We start from the raw sequence: 11,802 nt of genomic DNA on the forward strand, positions 1-11,802 counted from the left end.
GGAACATTTTCTGAGGTTATGCTAATATGAAGATATCGGCCATGACATCTGCACACTCTTACATGCTATCTGAATTTTACCACATCCTACACTGAAACTTGTATGATGGACACACACTTCTGTTAAAATACTTTTTTATAGCATTTGTTTTTTTTGTTATGTTTTTTTGGTAAGGAAAAGGTGTCTGCACTTATTATGCTGGAATTAAAAGCCTGACAATTGAATTATTCATGAAAAAACACACATTAAGCAAACACTCTGTTTAGATTCAGTCATTTTAAATCAATCAAGCTCCACTTAATTATTCCTGCTCTGTTGTTTCATTATTTTTGTAACTTGCAGATGCTACAGGAGCGTTTCCGAGAGTTTGCCCGCGATACAGGAAACATTGGGCAGGAGCGTGCTGACGCAGTTAACAAGATGGCAGACGAACTGATCAACTCTGGTCACGTAGATGCCGCCACCATCGCCGAGTGGAAGGACGGACTCAACGAGGCTTGGGCCGACCTACTGGAGTTAATAGACACTCGCACACAGATCCTGGCTGCCTCCTATGAGCTGCACAAGTTCTACCACGATGCCAAGGAGGTGCTTGGACGCATCTTAGACAAACACAAGAAGCTCCCAGAAGAGTTGGGCAGAGACCAGAACACAGTGGAGGCGCTGCAGAGAATGCACACCACCTTCGAACATGACATACAGGCTCTGGGAACACAGGTGAGGGAATAGAGAATTTGTGGCTTAGGATTTGTGGATTTTTCTAACTCAATCTGGCCTCCACAAGCTTTAACATATTTTTCACGCGAGTGCTTTGCTGTCTGTGACACAGGTTAAGCAGCTGCAGGAGGATGCGGCACGTTTGCAGTCAGCCTATGCAGGAGATAAGGCTGAGGATATCCAGAGGCGTGAGGCGGAGGTGCTGGAGGCCTGGCGTTCTCTTCTGGAGGCGTGTGATGCCCGCCGTGTACGTCTCATCGACACCAACAACAAGTTCCGCTTCTTTAGCATGGTGCGTGACCTAATGCTTTGGATGGAGGATGTCATCCGACTCATCGATGCCCAGGAGAAACCAAGGTATACTGCATGTTTTACACAATGAGTTGCTCACTATTACTTTTTTCTTCAACACACCTTAAATAAATGTTTGGTGTTCAGTCTGGAGTATTCATGAATAATAATAAAAAAAAAGAAGTGAATTATTAGTATGAACTAAATAATTAACACACAAGAGCTTTTCACACTTGAATTAGTTAACTGTGAGTCACCGGAAACCCTGAGGAAACAGAATCCTGTGGTGTCTTGTTCAGCATTTCTCCCTGCTCATACTTTACCCAGGGTTAACTGTTAATCATGAATATTTATTATCTACACTGTACATTCTTAAACCCTGGGTTCACCTTCTTATTTGCATACATGTGCCTTTAATAAACAGGATTGGAATACATTTAAATAACTGCTCGTCTCACACTTTCACATCAGGTAGGTAAAAAATGACATCTAAAAGCAAGGTTCAGAGCAGCGATATAGAGAAACAGGATGGACTGCAGGTCAGACCAAGAAATTGGCCAAGAAATGCGGCTACAAATGCTTGATTTTGCTGCAGCTCTTTTTTTCACCATGTACAGGATTCTACTTTTATACTCTTACCAGTAAAGACACATACTGTATGTGATTACTTTCTATGATCCTTGTGCTCATTTTACATGCATGTGAATTGAAGAAGGTTTTGGCTAATCATGTGCCAAAAACTCTGCCCAATCTGCCAAATATCTATGGTCATTTTTAAAAATGGAAAATCCTTCAAATCTCACAGTCGGCTCGATTTTGTGTTCAATTCAAATCACAAAATCCAGGAGGGACGGATAAGAAAAACGCGTTCAAAGAGGCAAGGGGAAGAGTAATGTGGTTGAAGCTAAAAGGAAATGAACAAGAGACAAAGCAAAGTGTTAAGACGGTGTCATCATTATTTGTCTGCGTCTGTATCCTATCCTTATGCTTATTAGATATTTGGGTTTAAGATGCAGAAGCAGAAATGTCTTAATGTAAAATATCACTGACGTGTCGGTCATTCATTCTTGTTCCTGTTCGAAACACGACTCACCAAAACCTAGTAGATTAATGTTTTGATACGGAAACCAAGTATTTGAATTGTACCAAACCATACAGTGAAATTAAGAAATGATTTTATTATCATTTCATTTAGGGACGTTTCATCTGTGGAGCTTTTAATGAACAATCACCAAGGCATCAAGGCTGAGATTGATGCTCGTAATGACAGCTTCACATCCTGCGTGGAACTGGGAAAAGGCCTGCTTTCACGAAAACACTACGCATCCGAGGAGGTGAGAATAACCTGTGTATTTCTGTATCTCTGCTCATTTACTGTTTCTGTCACAAGCTGCTCCAGTGGATTTATCAATCTGTAGTAAAGTCAGACATTATGCTGATGCTCAAAATATAAGTTGATCAAAAGCTCCACTTGATCCTTTATACGATATAGAGCTAGAGAAAGGAAACGATTTATAATCACACAGTCCGGTGTCATGGGTTTCAAGGTTTCTTCCTCATATCGTCTCAGGGAGTTTGTTCCTCATCTCCATCAGCTCTGGCTTGCTCATAAGCGATAAATATCAATGAACATTTTAATCGTCTTTTTTATTCTGAATTTTGATATTTCTGTAAAGATGCTTAGAGACAATGTTCGTTGTTCAAAGTGCTATACAAATAAAATTGCATTAAATTGAATTGAATTAAATAGATGACTCCTGCATCCAGCGTTTGTGAAGGCAATTTTTTATTTATTTATTTTTTAAATCGAAGTACTTCATAACTGCAAAAGTGTGTAAAACAATTGTGTTCACACTAATTATCGTTGTTGACTCCATGCAGTGTTAGTCTAAAATGAATCCACATGACAACTAAAGTTTGACTATACATCATAACTATTTTCTTCTGTTTGCTCAGATCAAAGAAAAGTTACTCCAGCTGACTGACAAGAGAAAAGAGATGATTGACAAGTGGGAAGACAGATGGGAATGGCTGCGACTGGGTAAGTCCTGTTCGATCTGATTTAACAGAATACAATTGTGATGTGGTAATCTGGTTGTTTGACTGCATGTGACTTGGCATCAGTCCTGGAGATGCACCAGTTCTCACGGGACGCGGGCGTAGCCGAGGCGTGGCTGCTGGGCCAGGAGCCTTACCTGTCCAGTCGAGAGGTGGGTCAGAGTGTGGACGAGGTGGAGAAGCTCATCAAGAGGCACGAGGCTTTCGAGAAGTCGGCTGCTACTTGGGAGGAGCGCTTTGCTGCCCTGGAGAGACTTACCACGGTGAGAGAGAGCTGAAACATTCAGTCACTGTGAAGGAGAAACTGATTTTGAAAGCATTGGTTTTCCAGAATACGAATATGAAGTGTGTATCTGTCTGTGTGCGTCTGTCTGTCGGTGTGTATGTTTGTCTGCGTCTGTCTGTGTGTGTTTATATCTGTCTGTGTGTGTCTGCGTCTGTCTGTGTGTGTCTGCGTCTGTCTGTGTGTGTGTCTGCATCTGTCTGTGTGTGTGTGTGTCTGCATCTGTCTGTGTGTGTGTGTCTGCATCTGTCTGTGTGTGTGTCTGCATCTGTCTGTGTGTGTGTGTGTCTGCATCTGTCTGTGTGTGTGTGTGTCTGCATCTGTCTGTGTGTGTGTCTGCATCTGTCTGTGTGTGTGTGTCTGCATCTGTCTGTGTGTGTGTGTCTGCATCTGTCTGTGTGTGTGTGTGTCTGCATCTGTCTGTGTGTGTGTGTGTCTGCATCTGTCTGTGTGTGTGTGTGTCTGCATCTGTCTGTGTGTGTGTGTGTGTCTGCATCTGTCTGTGTGTGTGTGTGTCTGCATCTGTCTGTGTGTGTGTGTGTCTGCATCTGTCTGTGTGTGTGTGTGTCTGCATCTGTCTGTGTGTGTGTGTCTGCATCTGTCTGTGTGTGTGTGTGTCTGCATCTGTCTGTGTGTGTGTGTGTGTCTGCATCTGTCTGTGTGTGTGTGTGTCTGCATCTGTCTGTGTGTGTGTGTGTGTCTGCATCTGTCTGTGTGTGTGTGTGTGTCTGCATCTGTGTGTGTGTGTGTGTCTGCATCTGTCTGTGTGTGTGTGTGTGTCTGCATCTGTGTGTGTGTGTGTGTCTGCATCTGTCTGTGTGTGTGTGTGTGTGTCTGCATCTGTCTGTGTGTGTGTGTCTGCATCTGTCTGTGTGTGTGTGTCTGCATCTGTCTGTGTGTGTGTGTGTGTGTGTCTGCATCTGTCTGTGTGTGTGTGTCTGCATCTGTCTGTGTGTGTGTCTGCATCTGTCTGTGTGTGTGTCTGCATCTGTCTGTGTGTGTGTCTGCATCTGTCTGTGTGTGTGTCTGCATCTGTCTGTGTGTGTGTCTGCATCTGTCTGTGTGTGTGTCTGCATCTGTCTGTGTGTGTGTCTGCATCTGTCTGTGTGTGTGTCTGCATCTGTCTGTGTGTGTGTGTCTGCGTCTGTCTGTGTGTGTGTCTGCGTCTGTCTGTGTGTGTTTGCATCTGTCTGTGTGTGTGTGTCTGCATCTGTCTGTGTGTGTGTCTGCATCTGTCTGTGTGTGTGTGTCTGCATCTGTCTGTGTGTGTGTCTGCATCTGTCTGTGTGTGTGTCTGCATCTGTCTGTGTGTGTGTCTGCATCTGTCTGTGTGTGTGTCTGCATCTGTCTGTGTGTGTGTGTCTGCATCTGTCTGTGTGTGTGTGTCTGCATCTGTCTGTGTGTGTGTCTGCATCTGTCTGTGTGTGTGTGTCTGCATCTGTCTGTGTGTGTGTGTCTGCATCTGTCTGTGTGTGTGTGTCTGCATCTGTCTGTGTGTGTGTCTGCATCTGTCTGTGTGTGTGTGTGTGTCTGCATCTGTCTGTGTGTGTGTGTGTGTGTGTGTGTGTGTCTGCATCTGTCTGTGTGTGTGTGTCTGCATCTGTCTGTGTGTGTGTGTCTGCATCTGTCTGTGTGTGTGTGTGTCTGCATCTGTCTGTGTGTGTGTGTCTGCATCTGTCTGTGTGTGTGTCTGCATCTGTCTGTGTGTGTGTGTCTGCATCTGTCTGTGTGTGTGTCTGCATCTGTCTGTGTGTGTGTCTGCATCTGTCTGTGTGTGTGTCTGCATCTGTCTGTGTGTGTGTCTGCATCTGTCTGTGTGTGTGTCTGCATCTGTCTGTGTGTGTGTCTGCATCTGTCTGTGTGTGTGTCTGCATCTGTCTGTGTGTGTGTCTGCATCTGTCTGTGTGTGTGTCTGCATCTGTCTGTGTGTGTGTCTGCATCTGTCTGTGTGTGTGTCTGCATCTGTCTGTGTGTGTGTCTGCATCTGTCTGTGTGTGTGTCTGCATCTGTCTGTGTGTGTGTCTGCATCTGTCTGTGTGTGTGTCTGCATCTGTCTGTGTGTGTGTCTGCATCTGTCTGTGTGTGTGTCTGCATCTGTCTGTGTGCGTGTCTGCATCTGTCTGTGTGCGTGTCTGCATCTGTCTGTGTGCGTGTCTGCATCTGTCTGTGTGTATGTTTGTCTGCATCTGTCTGTGTGTGTGTCTGCATCTGTCTTTGTGTATGTTTGTCTGCATCTGTCTGTGTGTGTGTCTGCATCTGTCTGTGTCTGTCTGCATCTGTCTGTGTGTGTGTCTGTCTGCATCTGTCTTTGTGTATGTTTGTCTGCATCTGTCTGTGTGTGTGTCTGCATCTGCCTGTGTGTCTGTCTGCATCTGTCTGTTTGTGTCTGTTTGTGTTTGTTAATGTCTGTGCGTGTGTGTCTGTCTGTCTGCGTCTGTCTTTCTGCGTCTGTGTCTGTCTGTGTCTGTCTGTGTCTGTCTTTCTGCGTCTGTGTGTCTGTCTGCATCTGTCTGTGTTTGTTAATGTCTGTATGTGTGTGTGTCTGTCTGCATCTGACTGCGTGTATCTGTCTGTATCTACCTGTGTGTGCGTTTGCGTCTGTCTGTCTTCGTCTGTCTGTCTGCATCTGTTTGTGTCTGCATCTGTTTGTGTGTGTGTGTGTGTGTGTGTGTGTGTGTGTCTGTCTGTCTGTGTGCCTGTTTGTCTGTGTGTTTAGATGGAATTACTGGAAGTGAGAAGACAGCAAGAGGAAGATGAAAAGAAGAGACAGGCTCAAGCTGCAGAAGCTCCACCTACTGAGACTGCATCAACACAGCAGAGGTGATTTGAATTTGACTTGAAGCTGGTTTGGTTTGACTTGAACATCATGAAGGTGTAGGTTATACCTTAGATAAGGAATCTCAACTTTTAGAAAAATGTTTTTTGTCCCAAAATGTTAGTGTTTAATGCTCAGTATATGATATTACTGTAATCACAAAATCTTTTTTAATAGTGATTACAAACTTCAGAATTTACTTTAACCACAAGTATATATGCAGATTGTCAGTTTTAATAAGTGTGTGTGTGTGTGTGTGTTTCTAGAGAGAGCGAGCTGGTATCTCAGAATGGGCCACCACCAGAGCAGGACTCTCCTCGGGTTAGTTACCGTTCCCAAGCCTACCAAAGCTACTCGAGTTTTCACAGTCGCCGAGGCACCACAGGACTGTGAACTCACCTTCGACGGGAAAGCGGGAAATATGTCCAGTCCACCTTTCTTATTATCCCACACATTCCCAGTTTCTCACCATTTTTTTTTCTTCTGCTTTGTCTGCTTTTTAGCGAGTAGACCGCTTTCAGATCGGTAGCTTTGTTGCAGTCGGGTCCATGTAGTCTGTATAACCTCCTTCTAGCAGTGTATATGATTCCAATATCTTTGCTTTTTTTTAGTTTGTCTCTCGCATAACCTGTTTATAAGATGATGACACTGATTCCCATGGTGCTGCTTTGAAGCCAAAAAAAGGTGGCCTAGGACGGGGGTGTCTTATTTAATCCAGATAGGACTGGAGATTGGACACCCTGGAACTGAGGAGATATCTAGCAGTATCTTGCACTCCATGGAGACAAAACCTGGAGACGGAGGCCATGCATTAGATATTAGAGCTGAGTTCTTCCCACTTAATATTCGCTCCTGTTTGTTATGGACACACCCATTTATTTTTTTTCCTCAGCTTTTTATACAACAAGCAATACAGCTATGCCATGTTCACAAAAGTGACACCTGCATTAAAAATAATGTCCTATAGTAATGTCCTTATACAATAATGTTTAGATATTTATCACACAGAAAAATGTTGTAAATATCGAGGGAACACGTTGTCCATCTTATAAACGGTTTATGGACCGTCTCTGATGTATGATGTAATGTAGAAGAGCAGTAATGTAGCTTCTTTTAAATGCTTAAGAGCCACAACGGTTGTTCTGTACCCCAGGCACACATAACCTGGCTAACACTAGCTAGGTACCGTAGCACTAAGTTATTGAGAATAGAGAATAAGAAAGCTCTTGCACTGGTTCCACGCAAACTTATAATCTCCTCTTCAGTGCGAGTTAGGAGACACCATGCTCTCCTCATTCCAGAGAGATGAGCAGCTGAGACATCTGTTCCTGTTTCTAAGGAGTTTCTTATTGAGCTTGATCAACGTGTCCGTTGTAAGGATACCGTACATCTAAAATACAGTCGAGCGCTAAAATTACCATCATTTAACCTGTGCATCAATGCTCAACTGTGCAGAATAAAAAAACAATAAAAAAAAAAGGGCTAGAGCGCTATATTTGGCAACTTCTTGACATGACTAGAATAGGAAAGAATAAGGCAGCAGGGTAATTTATAGGCTACATGTGTAAGGTTAGAGTCACAAAGTGGCAAATTTTCTTTTGGTACAAAAAATAATAAGGAACGTTGTACAAAAGTGTATCCTACATATCATCGCTGTCGGGCGGAATCCTCGTATCTCCAAAACCGTTATTTTTCAGGAAGTTAAAAAAAACGCTGTACCTTATCTGCAGTGCACAAGGTTTAGTCCGCGTTGCAGTGGATTGTCTTGAGCTAAATTCCTGTCCTCAGACGAGCACCAGAACTAGCGGGGGTCAAGATTTTTTTTTCTTTGAGCCCAGTGTTTTGAAGACATTTACCTCAGAAGACGTGTTGATTCGTTGCGACTCTTCTTGAGGAGAAATATGCCGCGAAGCTCTCCCACGGAGTGAGGAAGAGGTGGACAGTTGCAGTGTCCAATGGAGTTATGAGATTTGCGCTCAAGCTATTTTCAAGACTTTAGATTGGTTAATAACTTGTAAAAATAACAGACCCACATGGGGACTGACCAATAGCATCGATATGTGAAAAAATATGAAATTGACCAAATTTGGACATACGAGGTTTCCGCCCGACAGCGACGATATACAGTACAAAATGTAAACGTGAACGTGCTCGAGCTGGACGTCATCGGGTTTTGTTAGCAGTAATTACACCCATTGTTGCTGTGTCACATTTCTCTCATTTAATTTAGCCTTTTTTATTTTTATATCATCATCTAAACCCAACCCAGGTAAAGTTTTCAGAAGACTGCAGGTATTCAGATGACCATGTTTTGTTTGCATTCACTTTAGTACAAACATGACTTTTAATTAGCGCTAACATTGTATGTACATGTCAATATCTACATGTATATTGAACATTGTTTTTCCAGCAATTTCAGATCGTTTATTTCAAAATTCTGCTTGTACAAAGAACAGACGTAAACAGGAACCCAGGGTGTTTGAGTAAGGCATGAAATGTCCCTTACCAGATTTTTGGTTCGAATTCGATTTTTAAATTCTTGTTGTTTTTGTTTGTTTTTAAACTAACTCTTCAAAACCATCAACTAATATTTGTTCTTGTCCTAGTTACTAACCTTCCCTTCTCTAAATAAACCCCCTTTGAGAGACTCAGTAACCCCTTCATGTTTGCTTCACCCAGATTTTTGTTGCTCACGTGGATTTTATGTTACATGCACGTCATTGTTACCATGGTGATTATTTTATGTTTTCTTCTGTTTATTAATGTTGGTTGTTAACATTGTAATCCGGTGTCATCCTTGGGATTGCTTATGGGTTGTCATCAATTTTCCTATTAATACATCTTTCATACTCATTTTCAGTTATCATCATCTCTTTTTTTATTATGTATGTGTGTTTATTATTTATTGCATCTTTTTGTGTCTGTTCTTTTAGTGTCAAATTTCAGTATACAGTAAAACACAATAGAAATTCAATTTTAAAAAGTCAAATTTTCACTTCACAGTCTCCGTATTAAATGCTAGGACGGTTTCAACGCTGTTATCCAGTTACCACTCAAATTTTAAACGGAAATTTAAAAACATATAATTTGTGGTTCCATCTTATGCACAATACAGCCTTTACGGTTCATTCACGAAAGACTTTGAAAATCGAATATTTAGAACATTTAGGAAGTGTGTATCGTGTTGAAATGCCTGGAAATGGTGCCTAGGATTGATCCAGCCTTCGAAAGGCTCCGTATTAAAGCAGTTGGGATTGGTCCTGTCCAGGAGGAGCTCAGAACGGGGTAATAAACTGAAAGCTTTGAGTGGGTGTGATGCTGTAATCTCTTTCACTTTCTATGGCAATGATATGAACAATTACTGATGTACTCAAGCAATTTCAGAGATTGTTTGCCTTTTTATTTCTTTTCTTTTTTTTTTTTTTTTGTGTTGTTTCTTCCCCGCTGGCTGTCGTCTTCTGCTATCTGATTGCCAGTCGAGTGGCCGTACTGTTTTCTAACGTCCTAATCTGATTTTGCATGACGCTTTCTTCTGATCTACTGTTTACTTCTGGCTATAATCAAATCTAATCCAAGGCACTAGCGCTGTTTCTGCTACACTGGAAGCTCACCTGGTTTGAGAAGCAGAGAATAAAGTAAAGCTGCTTATCATCCTGACAGAAATGAGCAGAACGGATAAATTGATTTAAAAAAAAAAAAAAAAAAAGGAAAAATTAAAGCCAACTTTAATTGTCTTTGTTCAAGTCTATATATAATATATTGTTAAATTCAGATTTAACAATTGGAGGTTGCTGTAGCAGCATTAGTTTACACTCAGTTGCAGTTCAGATAATGCACAGTAGATCATTTTACTTATTACATTTAAACATTTATAAGTGAACTTTGTAGGTCTGTAAGTACTGACTGTGCTGAAATAAAGTTTGTCAGTCCCCTTTATTCTATGCATTAATGGAAACGGACCTCCATAAGACCAGATTAGGTTTAAGGAAGTGAACTAAACAACTGGCAACTGAGTGTAGATTCACAGTTTTGGACATGAATTACCCCGATGTTTCTACACAGCCTCAGTCTCTGATGCATACTGCTTTGCTCAATAGACTGTGTGTAAGCATGGTGTGAGTTTTTTTTTTTTTTTTGGACCGAAGAGCACAATATTTAACGTTCTCTCTTTATATACTAGGAGGACACAGGAGAAAGTGATGTAGTTAATGGTGTGGCAGAGTCCAGTCCAGGATCCTCCCCGACAGGAAGCCGTAAGGGGAAACTGGGTCAAGCTGCTACACTACCGACCAAGTCCCAGGACACAGCTGCGGTGCAGATCGAGGGCTTCCTGAACCGCAAACATGAGTGGGAGGGCCACAACAAGAAAGCATCCAATAGGTGTGAACTACAATACATGTGCTGAGCGCTAAATAAAAAGCAAAGCATTATTAAATCTCACAATGCACTAGCAACACCAATCCCATGTTGTCTCGATTTACTACCACTCCGGCCTAGTGTTTAGGTCACATGGATGGGCTTAGTCTTAGTCCCTAACCCTAGTACAGTTTGTATGTGAGTGCTTCCTTCCTTCCCTGCTTCCTTCATTCCTTGCATTCTATCTTCCTAATATGCTTGCTTCCTTCCTTGCTTCCTTGTTCCTTTCCTTGCTTGCTTCCTTCCTTCATTGCTTCCTTGCTCTGGCCACAACAACGAACCTCATTCACAGTTGGACAATTTCCTTTTGAAGGAAATCTGTTTGTTTATTTAAACCATTTATCAAGTTGTGTTCATTTGTCCTGTAAGTGTTTTCTTAAATTATTGGTAACTTTGGTTCCTCACAGCCTTCACAGTCCCTGGTTCATTCCTGAGCTCAGATTACTGCCTCTGTGTTGTTTCTACACGTTCTCCTATTATGTCTGTGTGGGTTTCCTTTAAGTTCTCCACCTACTTTCCACCTTTACAGTGGATGGCAATGTGGCCTTAAGAGGCTGTAATGGTGTCCGTTAAGGGTACTTAATCCCCACCTTACTGGTTAATCTCTGGCTTCATCAGAGCCAAAGCTGATCAGTAAACAAAAAAGGTTCTGGAGATGAATAACTATAGATGGGTACCTTGGTTATCTGATGGCACTCAATTATCCTGGAGTTTAGTTTTTTTTTTTTTTAAAACTGTGCAGTACAAGGTGACATTTAATACATTTGCATGATACAAATTGTAATCTCTTTTTGAATGTTTGTTCCAGATCTTGGCACAATGTCTACTGTGTGATAAACAACCAAGAGATCGGCTTTTACAAAGACAGCAAAAGTGCCAGTCAGGGAATCCCGTATCATGGCGAAGTTCCCATTAGTCTGAAGGAATCTACATGTGAGGTTGCCCTGGACTACAAGAAGAAGAAACACGTTTTCAAACTCAAGTGAGGCATTTTACATTTGCCTCAATATTTGATGTTTCTATTAGAGAAGTTGTAGATTTTGTTAAGCGTTTCTTTCTTTATTTCACTTTCAGAGTTTCGAATGGAAATGAGTATCTCTTCCAAGCCAAAGATGATGTAAGTTTTTCAGTTCTTACTATAGGTGTGAAAGTGACTACATTTAATAAGGTGCATGTTACTGTATGCTATGTCAGCATTTGCACTATATTTTGTTTATACAAC

At 41.8% G+C, this 11,802-nt stretch overlaps 1 protein-coding gene across 2 annotated transcripts in view; it reads left to right on the plus strand.

Moving 5' to 3' along the window:
* LOC132841832 (spectrin beta chain, non-erythrocytic 1-like) overlaps positions 1–11,802 on the plus strand; it is an 81,402-nt gene that overhangs the window by 67,554 nt on the left and 2,046 nt on the right. For both annotated transcript variants that reach the window (XM_060864389.1, XM_060864387.1), the window contains 10 exons: positions 343–717; positions 830–1,074; positions 2,204–2,342; positions 2,965–3,049; positions 3,133–3,329; positions 6,066–6,169; positions 6,431–6,485; positions 10,345–10,544; positions 11,389–11,562; positions 11,655–11,697. In XM_060864389.1, the coding sequence (XP_060720372.1) occupies positions 343–717; positions 830–1,074; positions 2,204–2,342; positions 2,965–3,049; positions 3,133–3,329; positions 6,066–6,169; positions 6,431–6,485; positions 10,345–10,544; positions 11,389–11,562; positions 11,655–11,697 (1,617 nt within the window). The remainder of the gene's footprint in view (positions 1–342; positions 718–829; positions 1,075–2,203; positions 2,343–2,964; positions 3,050–3,132; positions 3,330–6,065; positions 6,170–6,430; positions 6,486–10,344; positions 10,545–11,388; positions 11,563–11,654; positions 11,698–11,802) is intronic.

This window comes from Tachysurus vachellii, chromosome 2 (assembly GCF_030014155.1).
Source record: "Tachysurus vachellii isolate PV-2020 chromosome 2, HZAU_Pvac_v1, whole genome shotgun sequence".
NCBI classification, from domain to species: domain Eukaryota; kingdom Metazoa; phylum Chordata; class Actinopteri; order Siluriformes; family Bagridae; genus Tachysurus; species Tachysurus vachellii.